Below are 19,092 nucleotides of genomic sequence, written 5' to 3' on the forward strand. Positions count from 1 at the left end.
AGTCAGAAGACGACACAACAGAGCTTTGAAAGTCAAAATCCTACGTTACTGAATGCAGGACGGGAGCAGCAAGCTAATGTTAGCGGCACTCCTAGCAGCGAAGAGCCTGTTGAACGTTAGCATCAGCAAAACAACCTGCGGCTACCGCCACCTGATACCACAGCCAATGACGGCGTTAACAATAAACAAGATGAATCGGAGTAATCGGCCTTCGGACCAATGGGGGACTGCCCACTGCTCTGAAGGTCCATTGACTTCATTTTGGCTGATATCTATTGACAGCTCTTCTGTGAGCTAAGATAGCTAAGCAATAGTGGGCTTTAGTTTTCAGGACAGAAGGACGTCCGACTATGGGCTTTCGGTCCGCTAGAACATTTTTTCGAACTATTTTGGTTTTGGATTAATGAGCCATCGGACCAAAGGCCACGTTGGTCAAACGATTAAATGCTGTGTTTTTGCTCCCAGAACAACTGGGGATACACATGCATACGTGTGGATCAGGGCAGAAATGGCACTTTTTGTCCACTTCAATCACAGCTTGCAACCATACACATTTCTATTGTGTTTGATTCACTTTGGTTGGCTGATTACACTTGATTATTTTGTGTTTGATGAAATAATGAGATAAGATTAGGCAGTACAAATATGAACTAATTCACACAGAAGAAACACAGAAGAAAAATGCTTTTTTGATCACACCTCGAGAGATAAATTGATTGCTATGTTAACCTCTATACTGGTCTTCAGCTATATCCTTCATTTTCTATTGGTCTTATGCAGCTCATACTAAAGACAAAGAACAAATGTACTAAGATTATACAGAGACCTTGTATCAATCAAGCCATTAAGCTATGTACAGCCACAATGCAAGGCTGAGCAGCAAACATAATTAGTGCGGCCCCATTATACTTTATTTAGAATAAAATATGAATGTATTCATGTGTAATTCTGGTTTTATGTCTCTACCTGCAGTACCACAGCTGAGAAAAGACAAAACAAAGAAACACAGTGTATCCATACTTGCATCGGTAAATTATTCAAATCTAATGCGCTGATGTTGGGAAAATATTTTCTATGTTACTCATAAAGAAGTAAAACAACAAAACAGCTAGTAAACCGGAATTCATGCTTTTTTTCTTTGCAGTTTAAATTTAACTATCGGCTCATTTCGTTGCTTCCCAAAGCAGTGTTTTTTAGTTGTCAGGCGATAGCTCAGATGTCATCGTTGATTGGTTGATTGACAGGTGTCATTGCCGTTAGTGAACGGCTCTTTATGCTGTGATCTTCCACCAATCCCAAAACTAGCTGTCTTTCACAGCTGACTCCTGTCCTGAATCTAATGACTTGTTGGTCTTGAGTTAAATTGTTGGTTTTAACTTTGAACTTGTTAGACTTGTGGCTGACTTTTGCCACACAATCGAAATAAGGCATTGTTGCTGACCAGGTAACCCTCTCATTGTGGCTGCAGCTGACCTTTTTCTGAAGGATCCACAAGATAATACGTGTAATAATAGTCTTTTGTTCAGCCAGCGATAAAGAAGATAAAAGATGAGGAGAAGAAAACAGTAACAGAGACACATGGGTGAAAATAAAAATAGTACGAGTGGGAGAACTAATACAGTAGGTGTAAAAAATAAACATACAATACAAAGCAGGCAAAAGATATTTTGCCAAAAAACTTGCAAAAGATGGTTTATAAGACAGACATTCGCCTGTAAGATTATTTGGAAAACTAAATTAATTTGACAAAAAGTCACCTTTCCAAACAATATCAAAGAAAGTCACACGAGGAAGTGCAGTAGCTCAGTGCATGTCCAAATATCACCTTCACAGAACATCATGTCAAGGCCGTGCAGGAAGTGACAGAAAGCTATGCTGGTGTGATGACATCAACAGAACAAAAAGTCCCGATTGTGACCGGAATCAAAAAAAGTCAGCCATGCTTCACCTTGTAATACAACGATATTGCACAACATATTTAACCAGACAGAACAACAACAGTATACAGAGTGCTCCTAAATTATGCTGAGAGGCCGACAAAGCAGTCAGAAATTCATACAATCTCCACGTATTAAAGCTCAGAGGTGAGTCATCAAAGTTCATAAACATCTCCAAGAAGGTTTATTTTCACATTCCTTGAAGCCTTGAATCACGAAGAACCAAAAACACATACTGTAGAATATGTAGAGACTGGAAAAGGAAACAAATATAAACTTTAACCACAAGTTGGAAAAAAACTTTGGTAAAACATTAAAGGCAAATGGGTCTATATATAAGAAACAACATGGTTCAATGTGCACTAGACTTCTGGTTGAGTCCACCAGACAGAGCTGATTTAAAAATATATATATTTTAAAAAACAAGAAATCATTGACAATGTATTGACCCAGTGGAGAGGACCTGGCGGACACAGACAGAACAGGGAGGTCGAGATGTGTTCATTTTGTAAGGTGCTACCTCTGACGGCACTGTCATGGATACAAAGAATTACAAAGTAGCACTTTGACAAGATAATTATTCCTGTCCTCAACACAAAGTTACAAATAACTGCTCTGTCCCAGTTTGAGTGTTGTGTTTTTTCTGTGCAGAATAGAAATGTGGGCCGCTGTCACACTCTGCCGTGGTTACGTAGGTGTAACTTTAAGGGTTAGCCCAGTTGGACCGAGATGACAGAGCGAGACAGGTGGAAGTTTTAGTTGACGTCAAATCCAACCCAAACGTGCTGCAATTTTTAACAGTTTAATCAATAGTTGAGATCTTTCCCATGCCCTCTAAAAGCACCCAGCAAATATTTAGATGTTGAAATGTTGGCCCGAACCAAAGTGCACGACACTTGCAGATACCGTGCCACGATCAAAGCTGAGATTATTCATACCGTCAAGCATGGAAAGAGGCGATCAGAGAAGATTTAGACAGGCTCAAAAAGTCTTTGGGTGCATTTAAATAATCTAGATTTTATTGATCTTGTTCGTTGTGTTGAGCTGGCTACTTTGACGCTTACACTGTGAGGATCAATTTACGCAGTGGGGCTCACTTTTAAGTGTATCACCTTTCAGATTTACTCAGTCAGTTTGAAAGAAAATTAGACAATCCTAGGGAGAATTGGTGTTGCGTCCCAGTGTGCCCGGGCTGGATTACACGCCACCGCCTTCAAGCGGGTAGTCCTCTTGTCATGGAGATGCAAATCCCTGCCGTCAAGCCGAGTCCAGCCAAGCCAGCACTGGTGTTTAGAAAATACCTACAAGGAAGATGGCGTTCAGCGAGCCGACATCCAGTGTTTGGTAGCTTTGTTTGTGGGGGGAGGGGAAGAAATCTCTCCCGCACATGAAGTGATGAGAAGTGTTTCCAGGTAACTTTGACCAAACACCTACTGTAGGATCAAACACCATGAACAGAAAGACTCCTGGGAAGTGTAGTGCATAAACAGCACGGAATGACAGGAACAGCAACATTACCATCTGCAGCCAACATTAATATGTTTTCTGCAGCTGTTTCTGTATTTAGCATCAACTGAAGAGCCTATGGAGTCTTATGGGGCCAAGTTAGACAAAACTCAGTACCTTATCACTGTGAGAGTCAGCCCATCGTCGAATCCCCATAGCACCTAAAAACAGCTCATTGATAAACCTCATTTAGTCCCGTGTATACTGCCCTTTGCGAGATCCTGGGACAATTTTCAGTGGGAATCTAGATTTTGTTGTTCGCTTCCTGAGAAGCACATTAATTGAGATGGATGGTTTAAGATGCAGAATGAAGTGGAAAGATATCTTTTTAGATTATGAAATCAGAAAACAAAAACATGCACACAGAGTCTTTGGGCAAGGCACTGAGCCTGTCTCATCTGTATAGAGTACTGTGACATAGAGACGCAACACGATTCAATTAACAAGAATTGATTTTGTCCATACGTATATCTCTATGCTGCAACAGTAGCATTGCCTGGGTCCTCTTTTGAATTTGCTATAAAAGAATATTTCTGCAGCTGAAAGGAGCGCAGAAATTACTCTGTGTGAACATAACTTATTAAAAGGTCAGGTCCAGGTTTATTAATGTTAAAAGCACAGGGCAGAACAAAATCCTACTCGTATTCACAAAATAATCTTGTTTGTGGCTTTGCGTATATAAGATGTGCTTATGTGGGAAATGCATTAATATACAAGCGAATTGCTTTGAGCATAAACTATGCAATTCAAATCGATAGGATTGTTTTTAGGTAGTAATCAGTTTGTTAAGATGAGGGTGACATTCATTCTATTCATGAGATATGGCTTTGAAAAGAGATACTTGGAATGAAATTTGCCCTTCATTGCGAACTTCAAACACAAATCATGTAGGCTACTTCAGCATTACGATTGATGCACTACCTTTGTTTTAAATTTCTCTGATCATTTCTCTCTTCATGATCCACAACCCTCTTTGTTCTCTTTGATGCTTGTCTTGTGCCCATATTAAAGACAAGGTTAGTTACCTGACACCTTGTTGCAAGAACGACCTTATCCACGGATTGCTAATGTGGAAGAATAATTAAATGTACATGCAGGGCCATGACATGCACACAATATTGTATCTGCACCCTCTGCACATGTCTGAGTAAGACCAGATAAGATAAGTCTGTTTTAGCTGTTTGGACCTAAAGTAATAAACTATACTTGCAGTTATGGTAACCGCAGGTGTCGCCAATTTAACCAGGAGTGAAATCTTATTAAGGGTTACAATGTTCAAAAACAATCAAACCATTAATAAATAGAAAGCCAATCCACGGGCGGCAAATGTGAATATAACCGTAGATAATTTTTTTTTTCAAACTAAACATATTAAAGCACCTGTTTTGAACATTTTCAGCCTATTAAATGGCCGTTATCACTGCGAATATAAGGCTTCAGACGTGGAAACTGCACCCCTGACATCGTGTAACGGTTGCAGTTTTGAACATGTGGTTAACGTTAACGAATATAAACAAAACTACTGGTTAGGTTGAGAAAAAGATCATGATTCGGGTTAAAAAAAGTAAGTTTGTTACGTAGCTTAAATTACAGATAAGAGTTAAGTGCGTTACGTACACTTGTTATAATATAACATGTCAACTGAACAATTTTGAACATCTCTGGGAGGATCCCGCTTCCCAATAGATGATAACGGCCAGCTGAACCAATTAGGAGGTAGAGTTAGGCCATAGCACCTCACGTCTATGCCTCCGATGACAACAGATAACAGCCATTCAATGTGATGATAACATTCGAAGCAGAGCATTAGCGGAAACATTACACATCATGTCAAAAACACAGATCAAATGTATCACATGTCAGCTAATTAAACATGACCTAAGATGTGTTTCTTTTGTTGTATGCTCTTCACTTTACTGAATCTGGGTTTGAGCCTCAGAAGCAGCCTCTGCAGATGAGCATCATTATTCACTGAGTCGCCTTCTATTGCATTAGTATTGCAGATAATGCTATTACTACTAAATAAATGATCTACATCAGTGAATCATGAACAAATTAGTGAGTTATGAAACAAGACGTTGGTATTTCTCAGTTTAATCAGGAGAGACAAGTCAGATGAAGAAAAGATTATTGTTTATTATTAACAGATGAAATGTGATGATAAAGTCTTGACAGTCTTTGGCGCTTGGACTCTACATAGAATGTAGAGTTGATGAAGCTGATGAATCTGTGAGACTGGGCGGAGATGGGGAGGTGCGTAACAGCAGCATGAACGTATTGATCAGAAGGCTGGTGGGTTTACCGGGAGTCAGGCGAGTCGGCTAGAACAGGGGCAGGCAGGGTCGGTAACAGGAGATCAGTCCGTGAGAGCGTGCTGGAGAGTCTGGCATTGAAAAGCGAAGAACAATAGGTCAATATGTGTCTGGGAGGCAGGAGTCGATATAGTGGCTTGATTAGTGATCAGAGACAGGTGAGTGAACAGGTGAAGGGAGTTAGACTGATGAGGAGGGAGTGGCTGATAAGTCGAGTGAGGAGGGTGTGGAGCTGAACTGTGACAATTGTGCTATAGAAGAGACCAGCTGATCTAAACAGCTGATATCATGATTGACAGCTCCAAACAATGACCGCAAGAGTGAGTGAGCATGCGTGAGGAAAGAATAGTTGATGTATGAGAAATAAACTATGGGCTTAGGCATGCAAGACTATAGTCTTCCTGACTGAACTTAAGCTAGAGCTTCACAAAGCTTCCTTTATTTTCAAAATTGGAACGTTAGGTAGTTTCACAATTACATAATAAAAAGGCCGTCCTCGCTAACGAAATGCTTGTATCGCTCATCTGTGCAAGAAGCTTATTACAAACTTGATCAATGTTTATTGTTGGGCAGGGACCTATAATGATCGTAGTAATTATGATAGGAACAAAGGAGGAAGTCAGGTGATGTAGTATAAAGAGCAACAAAGATGTGTAGGGAGGAGGTTGGGTGGAGGGAAGGGTCAAAAGTTGACTTACGTAAATACTTAATTATATAACATATTTAACTTACGACACAACCCTAACCCTGAGAGCATAATAAATAAGTTATGTAACAAACACACTTATTTAAACCCAAACCATGATCTTTTCCTAAACCCAACTAAGTAGTTTTGTTTCCTAAACCTAACCAAGTAGTTGTGTGACATTAACATAACCAATTAGTTGTGTTAACTCAACCTAACCATTTAGTTTGCCTGAACTTAACTAAATGGTATTTGTTGCTTACTCCTAACCAAGTAGTTATGTTGCCTAAACCTAACCAACTGTGTGTTGCCTAAACCTAACCAAGTTGGTTTTGTTGCCTAAAAATAACCAAGTAGTTAAGTTACCTAAACAAGCAGTTGTGTTGCATAAACCTAACCAAGTAGTTGTGTTGCCCAAACATAACCAATTAGTTGTGTTGCTTTAACCTAATCAAGTAGTTTTCCTCAACCTAAAGAAGCAGTTATGCTGCTTAAACCTAAACAAACTGTTTTGTTGCCTAAACCTAACCAAGTAGTTATGTTGCCTGAACCTTACCCAGTACTTTTGTTGAATTCACAATGTTAACCATGTGTTTGAAACGGCAACTGTTTCATATTGTGCGCCTGTCCATGGTCCTCTCCAAAGGTAATATACGTGGTTTTGGAAGTCATCTGTAAACAACCTATTCTGTTGTTTAGGTATGAGGATGTGTTGCATAAAACCAAGCTGCTTTTGTAGGCTTCATGTGCTGAGCAAAACATAGACAAGAGATTAAACCTTTACCTTTGGTCAAATGTCAAAGCCATTAAAAAATTTTCAAAACAGTTTGAACTCATATTTTTCACAGCAAAGTGATAGTGTTTTCTGGCTGGTTCTGTTTGCTGTCTGTCCCCTGCAATGCAACCCTGGCTCAGCACTGTCTTGTTTTTGTCATAAACATGTAAATGTTGGCTATTGTTCAGCCCTGTTGCACAATCAGCATGAAATGAGCAGGAGAGATTTAAATAGATAAATCCATTGCTGAGAAATGAGACGAGGGAATGACGGGAATGGAGGAGGAGAAAGAAACAAAAAGAGACACGAAAAATAAATGAGGAAATGTCTGACAGAGAGTGGACCATGTAAATTTCCTAATTTACCTTTATTGATCTCTTCCTCTGATCATGTCATGGGCAAATGCACACACACACACACACACACACACACTCACACACACAACATCTCTCAGGGGTCCCATCAATATTCCTTGCTGAGACACCTCTCGGGCAGTGTGCATCTGGTCTTCATCACGTAGAGGATGAAGTAGGATCAGTCAGAGGTAAAAAGATCATTGGAAATAACTGCTGTCTCTCAGTGCATTAATTAAGACTAACACACACATGAAGGAAACACACACAAACACACACACACCAGACCTTTTAATCAGTGTGACCTTTTGGACTGTGGCGCAACACTACATTGTAAATCTTGTATCGTTCAGCAAAATCGATTGGACGGTGTAATTGAACAATCCACCACATGTTATGGTTCTGGCTGGTACTTCCTGCTTTTGTCACTACAGATGGTTGTTTTTATTGGAATGAAAATCTTTTTTTCCCGTCTTATGTCAGAGCCGGTCCTGACCACCCTCGGGGCCCTAAGCAAAATTCTGCTAAGGGGCCCTTATACCTTACCTATGAGCCATGTAAACCATTTGCGATTGCCACATAGTCACACCTGACACCCAAGTGAGTGTATTGCCCTGCTACAATACAATTATTGATAAATGCTATTATTCATTTTAATAATAACATAAGGGCTCATTCAAACTGACTCCCCCATATTTCATTTCATGTATTTTCAAATATAAAAGGATATCTCTGTGCCCAGCTAATCAGCATTAAATTAAGTATTAAGTAAAACCCATATATTGTCTGGCCTGGTCCCCACAGATGTTGCTCCATGTAAAATGTGACTTTCATTTTGAATATATGATCGCAGTTATCTTGTCTGACCTTCAGGACTTTGTCGCTCCTCATATTACATCACCTGACCTCCGAAGCAGCTAATATTGCTGCTGACGGGCATTCATTGGAGTTACATTGGAGCCAGGTGTGTCTCATACAGGCGCTAAAAGGTGCTTTGTGCATCGCTATCAGACACTGAAGGTTGTGTAAAGGATCGGTACATGAATGAGCCTTCAATAACCCCCACTGTTTGCTTTTTTGGTCTCAAATCAGCTTTAAATTAAACTTTCAAAATTTTAAAGCAATGCAGTTAGATGAGAAGATTAATAACACTTTCATTTGTCCTCGAAATATAACTCAACAGCGAGCTGCCGGTTAGCTTAGCTTAGCATAGAGACTGAAACTCCCCAATTCACTCTTTATAACTCGTTTGTTTAATTCGTTCAATGGTTTTCTCATTTGACTCTCAATGTTTAGCAGCCGAAAATCTATTTCGCCATTTCACCATACCACCATACCGAGTCTGATGAAGTTCCACAAAGACTACAGGGATTTGTTTTTTTCCTATTTGACCATCATTTATTTATTTAAATTGTATTTATTAATCTGAAAAACTTCTACGTTATATATAAGACAGACATATGCGATTAAAAAAATGTGTCAAGAGGCTCATAATTTAAAAACCGGTCGGTTGAAAAATGAATCTATTTTCTGCTATAGGGTCTGAAAAAAACCTCCCGAATAGAAAACATCAAGACCAAGACTCATAGATAAAATGTCAGCACCTAGTGGCCGTCACAAGACCTGCGCCTTTTGGTTTGGGTTAAAAATTCTGTTTGGGTGCAGCCAATGGGATTATGATCTTGTACAGTCCACATGCCCTAAACTGTCCCCTTCCTGAACTCCACCACCTCACCCCGCCTCCACCTACCTCAATGTTCCCAGACAGATAACAAGAACTCAATGACACCCTCTGGTAAACCTGAACACCACTTTGTCAAGCACAGATTTCTGAGGCGGCAGCTACCGGTTGGAAAATATAGAAAAGCACACACACCAATTGGGATTTATTTTAGGGCCATTTTGCACTTTATTTCATGCTTAAGAAAGGGGTCGGATTCAAACACAGATTCAACAGCTCATTTCTCAGGCAAATTAGAAAATGTACATTGTTACAGTGATTTCATAAGAATATTCTTAATAAAAGATGAGTTGTGAAATAATCACTTAAACCCTGACAAGAGACAAATGTTGTTCGTTTGTTGGCCAATATCAGCAAACATGTAGATTCTAAATAGATGTTGTAAACCCCTGAAAGAATATTAAAACGTGAGAAGGCACCATAAGGAACTAATTAGGCCCTATGATAGCATGTCAGTCCAATTTTAGTATGATACATATTTTGGGTGTGCAATAAAAAACGTTTGTGAGTGTTTTGCACTTTTGGGCTAAACCCTGAACTTGGTTTCCTCTTACTGTCCGTGAAATTCTTCCATGCCGTAGGCACATGAGCATCTTTAAACTTTCCGGAGATGTGGCAGGGGTTTATTAGCTCTTTTAAAAAACAAACAAGCCAGAGGAAACAAGTGGGTCTCAGCGAGCGGACTTGACTTTTACAGTCTTTCCAGCTCACAGAATGCCCACCGGGAAGAGTATCCAAGCAGATGTTTGCTTGTTCATCCTACAGAAGTAAGAAAATTCAAGAATTTCAGTCATTTAACAAACATGCTTCTTTTTGTTGTTGAGCTCCCATATTGTGGGAGATGTACTTAGCTTGAGTAAAAGTACAACAATGTGAAAATACTTTGTGAAAGTAAAAGTCCTGCTTTTCCCTCTCTAATGTAATGGAATAGAAGTATCACAAAATAGAAATACTTCATAAAGTACTTCATACTTCTACTGAAGTGTAGTACTTTACTAACTGTGAGTTTCCACTACTGCTATGACTCAAATGAAATAAGCAAGACTCATAGTGTTGTGACATGTGACATGTTTGTGTGTGCTTCATTCCTTTGCACTGAATTATGGCAACAGAGACGAATAAAACACAAGCAACTATGTTTATTTACAGTCAATACGGCAATAGCATCTGAGAAATGCCCATATATATATATATATATATATAGAGTGACTATATGATCAATATAAGTGTTGTCCCAGCCCCATGTCCTGATCAACAGCCTCATTAAAATGCATAGCCCAACTGGATTTACAAAGCATGTTTTTGTGTGTTTCGACGTGGTGTGAATGGATTACATTGAGTGTTTAAAATGAGGCACTCTCCTCTTTTGTACACTAACACATTTATGTTTTTGTCAACAAAATACAGATTGTCACACATATACATACACATAATTTTCTCATTTATACATATTTACATCACTGATAATTAACAGCCTACGTCTGTTTCTACAAATGTACTTTTTACAAGGGTGTTTGCATATGATCTGTTTACAGTTTTTTCCGCATCTGTGCGCAAACACGGGCTTCTGTTTATGTATCTCCTGCTGTTGATCGGCTAACAATGCTGTGATTGGATTCACTTTGGGTCTGTGTATTCCTGATTTGTATGTGTGTTCAATCCCTGTCAGTAAAATCCCCCATGATGCCTGCTGATTGGAGAAATGAGTCTTAAAGCCAAAGCCATGGAACTGCTATTGCTGTGCATGAAAATCATAACTTGATGGATGACATTCCTCTGCGTGTCTTTATGAAAGCCTTGGGTTTCCTCACAATTCCTTTTCAACAAGCTAAACCCAAGACTGCTTTTAAAATTGCTCAACTGGTGAAATTTCTACGTTTTTTTCTTATACCTAACAGCCAAAAAGAAAGAAAAACTGATGTGCCAAAATCCATAGAGCAAATGTGTTGCTGAATGTGTTCACCTGTCCTTATCCTTTTAGCCAAGTCAGGCTCAAGCAGAACACCACAGTACGCCTGCGGCACACAAGGTTCCCAACATGCTTGTGCGCAGGTGCATGAACACGGCCACCCAGGCACAAACACACACACACGCCTGATAGACTCCCACACCAGGACATAATCCAGCTGTGGGAGTTGAGGAGCTGTCTGTGTATGTGTCTTTGTGCTGGTGTTTGGCCACAGGCATTTGACCCGTATTATTCTGTTTACACTCCACCTGTCCACACTTCATCCCTCTTGTGCCTCATTTCATTAGTTCTGGGGAGATGCAGTGGAGCAGAGTTATTAGAGGACAAATTGTAGGTTTTGAGTCAGACGGAGCAGGAGGATTTGTGTTATGGGAAGTCAAACTGAATTATGCTCTTTTTTCTTCTTCCATTTTGGCTAATCTGTGGTAGAAACTCTGAAAAATGGGAAATTACGAAGGCAACGTTTTCATTTTCCCAGGGAGAAGAGGGTAAACTTAAAGATTCACAGTCTACACTCAACCGGGTGATCAACACAAGTGTGTTGAAAATCTCTCGATCTCTACAGACACCGATCATACACCTACATTTGAGCGGTGAACAAAATAACCGCAAATTCAGCAAATCTGATCGCCCACGGCAAGAAAATATGTACAACTTATACATTCCAAGTTAAGTGTGGAAATTACATAAACAAAACGAAAACAGAATGTATCACATATCTGCAAACCATCAAATGAGTAACACATTTTAAAGAAGGTGAAAAGTATCATGCAGTGCATCAAGACAGGAAATGGAGTAAAGTCTGTTTTTTGTCGTCTCTCTACGCCAGAATGGTCACATCCCGCACACCTGTGTCATTTAAGTCATACCATTCAGTGTTGCACTGCATGCTGGGAGACGACTTGGCGGCAGGGCAGAGGAGCGTGCGGAAGTGCCTCCTGAAGGTGTCGGAGAGGCAGGCGTAGAGGATGGGGTTAGCGCAGCTCCACGAGTACGACAGCAGCACCACGAACTCAAAAGCTCTGGCGAAGGGCAGCACCAAGCCGGTTTGGTACAGAGAGCAGAAGTTGAAGGTGTAAAACGGCAGCCAGCACATCCCGAACACCACCACCACTGCGACCACCATTTCGGTGACCTGCCGCTCCAGCCGGTGGCTCTCCTGGTTCGCCGGCGGCACTCGGAGCCGCTGGGCCCTCAGGGTGAGCAGCAGCGCCGCGTAGGAGGCCGTCATGACAGCGAACGGCAAAGCGAACCCCATGACGAAGGTGTAAGACAAGATGCCGAGCCACCAGGCGTCCGAAACGAGGTCTGGTATGCACAGGCCTCGATCGGACGAGAAGTGAAGCGACATGGGGAGGATGGTTAGGAGCGAGAACAGCCACAGGAATGCCGAGACGATCTTGGCCCAGCGTGGCGTTCTCCAACGGGCGAACCGCAGCGGGTCAGCCAGCGCCATGTAGCGGTCGATGCTCATCGCCGTCAGACAGAAGACGCTGGTGAACTGGTTGATGCCGTCCAGCACCATGACCACTTTGCACACGGTGTCGCCAAACATCCAGTGGTTCTGGAAGTTCTGGCTCGCTATGAAGGGAAGACCAACCATGAAGAGTCCGTCGGCCAGAGCCAGGTTGAATATGTACACGGTCGTGGAAGATGACATTTTGTCCAATTTCAAAATGGCGACAATGACGAGGGAGTTCCCAGCTAGTCCCAGGATGCAAACCACCAAGTAGAGTATGGCCATGGAGATGCCATAGCCATCGATATTGTCCTCAAAGAAATAATGTTCATCCACATATGTCTGATTGTAGTCTATATCTGGTAGAGATAAGGCGTCCATTCTGCCTCAGCCCATCCAATAGTAAAAATAATAACAGTCAGAGGAGTGGCAGCTCAGAGGGACAAAATCTCTGCTTCTGTTCGAATTCCTCTGCAAGCAGCTCAAGAGTCACCTCTCCACTCCCCGTGGTGGGAGTTAAGAGTACTCAGAGGGAGAGAGGAGTAAACAACTCAACCGACAAAACCTGAAAATCAAACACCGTTCTCAGGTTCAGCAACTCTTCAACTGCCCCCCCCATCCAGTCAATTGTTAAAAAAGAAAAAAAAAGTGTATTCCTTTGTGGTGGGGTAGTCGGCACGCTTCTCTCTGATCCACATGTGCACACACACACTCGCGTAAACACACTCTGGGATGCACAACAGTGTGGAAATGAGCAGGACGGCCACTCGCTTGCCTGACCACTCTTTCTCCCTGGGAGCCCTTTTATATGTTTTCCCCCCACAGTGTGCGAGGAGTGTGTCTGCCCCCCCACACACACACACTTACAACCCTACTACCTCCCCCTCACCCCTTGTTCATCAGTCTCCGGAGATAAACTCCAGCTTGGCTCACGCCCCTCCTCAGTACTCCCCCGGTTCCTCTGCCGTAATGCTGTTTCCAAGGTAAACCCTGGCCCCATCTGCTGCAATACTTTTGTTTTCATTACTTTTTTCTCCCTCCACTCTTTCTTCTCTCCCCTCTGCTTCTGTTTACTTCACCCCACCTCCCCACCATTCATTTTGTCTCACCACAGTTCACTGGGGGGTCATACAACTAAACATACACACACACACAGATAATAACACTATCTCGTTGCTCCGGCCACCCACCTTTACAACCCAGACTGAGTAAATCTGCCGACAGGAAAGAGAAGTCTGCCGTGTGTTTTTTCAGGGCTTTTGTTTTTTTGACATTTAACATGGGATGCTGTTTTTTTGCCTCTTCGACTCATTCCGTCCTCCTCCAACCCTACCACCTTGTTTTTGTCACTCCACCAAAGGAAGAGGTGAAACAGGAAAAGCGAAAGGTGAAAAGGAGACAGACGAGAGAGGAGAAAGCCCTTCAGGTAAAAGAGAGGGAATGAGAAGGGTAGATTGGAAAGAGTGAGTGGGGGTTGGCAAGATTAAGGACTCTGGATGAGCGATGGCCTCCATCCTGTTGCCGCTCTGACACGCATAGCTGGAATAACCCGAGCACTTCCCCCAGAAAACCTCCAGTGTGTTCCGCCAACCACCATCAACACCGCGAGCAAAGCTCAATCAAAACTAGTCCGTTCTTCACATCACTTCAACACCTATCCAGTGATTGTATCTCATTTCAAAGATCATATCTGAGAGCTCATTCGTCAGATGCCACAGTTTTCCTCAGAGATATCGCAAGACATACCTTCACTCTGGCTTTTGACTGGTTCCAATTAACTGGAAAAAATGCCTTTGTAGTCTAAACTGCTGATTAAGTTGCGGCTTAACTTCCCTCTGGAGACTAGCACTTCATACAGGGAGGCCCACCTTCCCAAGCAGACCCCAGACCCCTGTAAAAACATCACTGGAATCACTGTTTCATGGTGCTAAATTCGTAGACGTTTGACAGCTTCGTATTTTACGGGCACTATTTCACTGTGGTGTTCAGACAGACATGCTGTCATCAATATCCAAGTGCAGCAGAGCTGTCGACAACAAAAGCACGAGCCAAGTTGATCAAGGCCAAAATCAAGGCTAAGAGAGACAACTTATCAGAAATTAAGCTTTTAAGGAGCACTGTTCGAGACTGTCCGTTCTCTTCTTCCCCTCACAAGGTTTTTACTTCCAGTGTCCGCTTCCAACGCAACTCCTTTAGACTGAACACCGTAACCACATGTTATACTTAAGAAATAGATGCTTACTCTTGTCTTGCAGAGACCAGATAAGCATGATATGATGACCGCCTGAAACTCAAAATGTAAACGTAAACCATACAACAAGTCTACCACCCGCTTTGAATGATATCAGGCGATTGAGTGGGCATCATCAGCGTTTATCAGCCTCATAGATATAGGTTAGCATAGCTTCCATTTCACAATGTGGTTGGTGCAGTTTGGGTTGGGGTTAGGGTTAGTCCGCAGCACTAAAATGATAGTGATAACAACTGATAATGCCCATTCTATTGGCTGATGACATTCAAAATGGGTGCATCTACATCCATGCTAGCAGCTCTGTGAGGCTGTGTATACAGTAGGTACACTGGTGCATTGACTATATGTTAACATCAGCATGCTAACATACTCACAGTGACAATGCTGACATTCAGCAGGATTAATGTTTACCATGTTCATGCTCTTAGTTTTGCGTGTTAGCGTACAAACGCTTTTTAAATAGCACTAAACACAAAGTAAAGCTGAAGCTAGTTTTGGACGTAATAAACAATTTTAAACAATAATAAACAAATTTAAACAACTTTAAATCATAATGTACTGTATAAATGTTATAATAACCCGCTGATGGTGCTAGATGGAAAATCAGGAAGTTTCACGGCAAATCTAACACTAATTAGCAAGATATGTTATTCAAAGCCAAAAATATCCACCTCATCGTGGTGCTAGGTGGGCTCACCAAAGTCATTAGGATACACCCTCTGGACACCATAGCTGTCGATCTAAATTTTGTGCAAATCTATTTGGTAGATGTTAAGCTATTTCGATGAATAATCAAAAATATATCTGCGAGTAAGGCAAAAGTGAAATTCAGCGGATAACTAAAGGATTCATCCTCAAGGGACCATGAACATCTGTGGCAAATTTCACGGCAAGCCATTCCATTCTTGTCAAGACATTTCACCAAAAAAATAAATAAAATGCCAGCCACATAATGGCTCTAGACGAAAAGTCTCTAAGATTCACCCTCTAGGAATCATGAATGTCTGTAAAAATGATGCACCAGTCTATCTCATAGGTGTCAAGCTTTTTCACTGATTAAGAATTTTGATCTGCTGGTGTTTCTAGAGTAAAGGTCACAGTATCACCAAAGTCATTAGGATTAATCCTCAAGGGACCTTGCATATTTGTCAATATGTTTCAATCTGAACACCACCTTATTTCATCTTATTTCATCTTTTTGTTTCCCAGCAACAGTGCCTATAAACCCGGAGTGCTCATGAGTAATTCAAATCAGGCTTTCTGCAATTGCAACACAGAAAATGTCAAATATTTAACGGAATGTTTGCAGAGCAATGATCTCAACTGCACTGCAACATCTGTGTTTCATTAATAAAATACAAAAAGGCTGTCATTGCATCATCTAAATGCATTAGTGGATGGATTTATTGTATCCACGGTGGCATATTAACATATTTCCTAATGGTTGGTGATTTCAAGTATTTTAAGACATCTAATGGAAAACTACTTAAAACATCAGTCTGTTTCTCCGAATCAAAGAGTCACTGCTTCTAGCACAGAAATCCATTAAAGAAAAGGCAGAAAGACCAGCTTATCCCCAGAGAGATCATAATGCAATATGTTGCATTGTGACATGATTTAAAAATAAAAAGTATTGGTCAACTTGTCTCAGGACTTAATACATAAAAAGATACAGTATCTTGTAACCTGTAAACCAGAAATGGACATGTGTCCACATGTGTCCACATATTCAGGCAGCCATTGGCTTTCTATGAACCATTGAGTCTTGAAGTTTGCTGGATTGGACAATGTATGTGTTTGGAAGGTTGGTTATGATGAAAATACAATTGTTTTATTCATATAGCCATCAGTGTGACAGCATAATTGTTGCAGTAAGATTTGATTATGCAAGAATTTGGAAGTATCAAATTCAGTGCTTGAATCAGTTACTGATGATCGGTCTGTGAGTCAAAGGTCAACATGCCTAGGAATTACCACTGAAAGGTGAATGAGAGCAATAATCCGGGAAACCTTCACTGGGAAGAGGAAATTCCACAGCAACATCCCCAGAATCTGTTTCTTGTCAGCCAGCAGAAAGTCCACACATGTGCCACACACACACACACACACACACACACACACACACACACACACACACACACACACAGGCAGCCAAAACCCGGTGGTGGGGAACTATCTCTACTTGAGTAAATGCTGTAATGCTGTAATATACACTAATATAAGTCCAGCATTGAAATGTTATGTAATCAAAGTGGTAAGTATTTCAATATTGTAGCTGGTCACGGTGGAGCTAATTCTATCTTTTATATCCAGTACTGTGGGTAAGTTTTATCTACAAGAATGTAACATATTCTATAAACTGATGATATGTTTTATATGTGGAAACTTAATTTATAAATGTAGTGGATTAAATAGAAGAATGTTTCGCTCTGAATTGTGGCAGCAAATAAAGACTCTAAAGTAAAGTACAAGTTTCTCAAAGTTGTATTTAAACACAGTATATTCCACCACTGTCCAAACCAGGCTTACACATGCACCACTCTCCCCACAGACCTGTTCATTAGAATATGACACTACTTGTCGCATTATACTGTGTTGGTTTGCCGTCTTTTCTCCTGTTTCAGATTCGACTTTGAATTTTAAGCAACTGGGATATGTTTGATTTAATCTCTGATAAGACATTAACATGTTCTTGCAGTGAAATGTTCTTGCATCATGTTTGCTCATATTATGTAAAAAAAAAAAGAAAAACAATAGAACTGAACTTCATCAGTTTACCAAACTCCTCTGTGGCGTTTTTCATCATATTTAAATATACCCACCCACTGCTGCTTCTGCTTCTTCTGTCAAAGCGATTGACCAATAGGCTGCGAGGAGAGGCGGGGATTTTCCCTGTCACAGACACGTGTACCGGGAAGTAGGAAGTAAATACGGAGGCGGTGAGGTGCCACTGGGAAGAAGTAAGTAAACCTGAAACAAATGCCGAAAATGACCGTTAACATAAAACATAGGTCAAAATTAAACTTTGCCGAATTAATGCGTGTAGTATAATGACACCGCATATAGAGTTTGAGTGAAATGTAATGGCGTTATTTTATAGTACACAACGAGGAAACATTTAAAGTTAGCCGGTTGGCTCTCATTTACCTGCATACATTGTGTACTGTGTGTGTGTGTGTGTGTGTGTGTGTGTGTGTGCGCGTGCGCGCGCGTGTGCGTGCGCTTGTAACGAAGACTAGTTAAACAAAACACATTGATGACGCCACATTAAAGACGTTTATGCAGCAATAAAAAACACATACACTACATATGCACAAACAAATGCATGTAACTTCTCATTCAAAAGTCATTCGGCATTTCTAAGATGCATATTAATATTCAAGTAATTTTTACCATATGGAGCAGCTCTCATTGCTGCTGTGGTAAATATTAGTGCTCATAAAAATGTCATTTAATGATGAAAGGAGAATAGTTCCTACTGCTTACAGCTCAGATTGATGAATATTTCCAGTAGTCGTAACTCACATGTATATTTATTGCATATGAATGTGAAAAGCTACTTTAAAGTGAGACCATTTCGCTTTGGAAAGAATAAGTAACACATTGTTCTTCAGACTGTATAAGACTTATCTTTTCTCATTTCAGCACTGGCAGTTTTTTTTTTTTGCTGTTCAGTCTTCATGACCTGGTATGACCAGAAGCTAGTGGTGGCTAATGTTAGCTAATGTTAGCAAACTTTATGTAGATATTGCTCAATAACGGTCGAAACTCAGAACGTTTGATGACTCGTCTCCTCTTGTGCCACTGTTGCATGTTTGAACATTTTAATGTTATACAGTAATAGTCAGTTGTGATCACAGTGGCCACTTTGTTTCTATAAATATAACCTCTGAACTGATAATTAATAGTTGAACAATACAAAGTGACACTCCTAGTATTCACAGCACCTACCGTACATTGCATGTATTGTGTGAGAATGAATCATCAACATAATTCAGGCTGTACTGTATAATCTTCAATTGGGAAGTGATGGAGTAAACCATACAGGTTTGGCTACACAGATGCAGAATGAGCTCCAGGATCCCAGAGTCCTCGTCAAACAGG

General features: G+C 40.9%; 2 protein-coding genes across 2 annotated transcripts in view; one reads left to right on the forward strand and one right to left on the reverse strand.

Moving 5' to 3' along the window:
- Nucleotides 1-12,098: 12,098 nt before the first annotated feature.
- On the reverse strand, nucleotides 12,099-13,789 carry LOC142951423 (somatostatin receptor type 2). Its single transcript, XM_076092945.1, has one exon. The coding sequence runs from the start codon at nucleotides 13,116-13,118 to the stop codon at nucleotides 12,099-12,101; it is 1,020 nt and encodes a 339-aa protein (XP_075949060.1). The 5' UTR covers nucleotides 13,119-13,789.
- Nucleotides 13,790-17,471: 3,682 nt separating this feature from the next.
- Nucleotides 17,472-19,092, forward strand: part of slc39a11 (solute carrier family 39, member 11) — a 103,141-nt gene continuing 101,520 nt past the window's right edge. Inside the window, exon 1 of the mRNA XM_076093196.1 lies at nucleotides 17,472-17,948. The gene's annotated coding sequence lies outside the window, so the exon portion shown is untranslated. The remainder of the gene's footprint in view (nucleotides 17,949-19,092) is intronic.

Source organism: Anarhichas minor, unplaced genomic scaffold (genome assembly GCF_050575085.1).
Source record: "Anarhichas minor isolate MPS153535 unplaced genomic scaffold, ASM5057508v1 ptg000017l, whole genome shotgun sequence".
Lineage (NCBI taxonomy): Eukaryota > Metazoa > Chordata > Actinopteri > Perciformes > Anarhichadidae > Anarhichas > Anarhichas minor.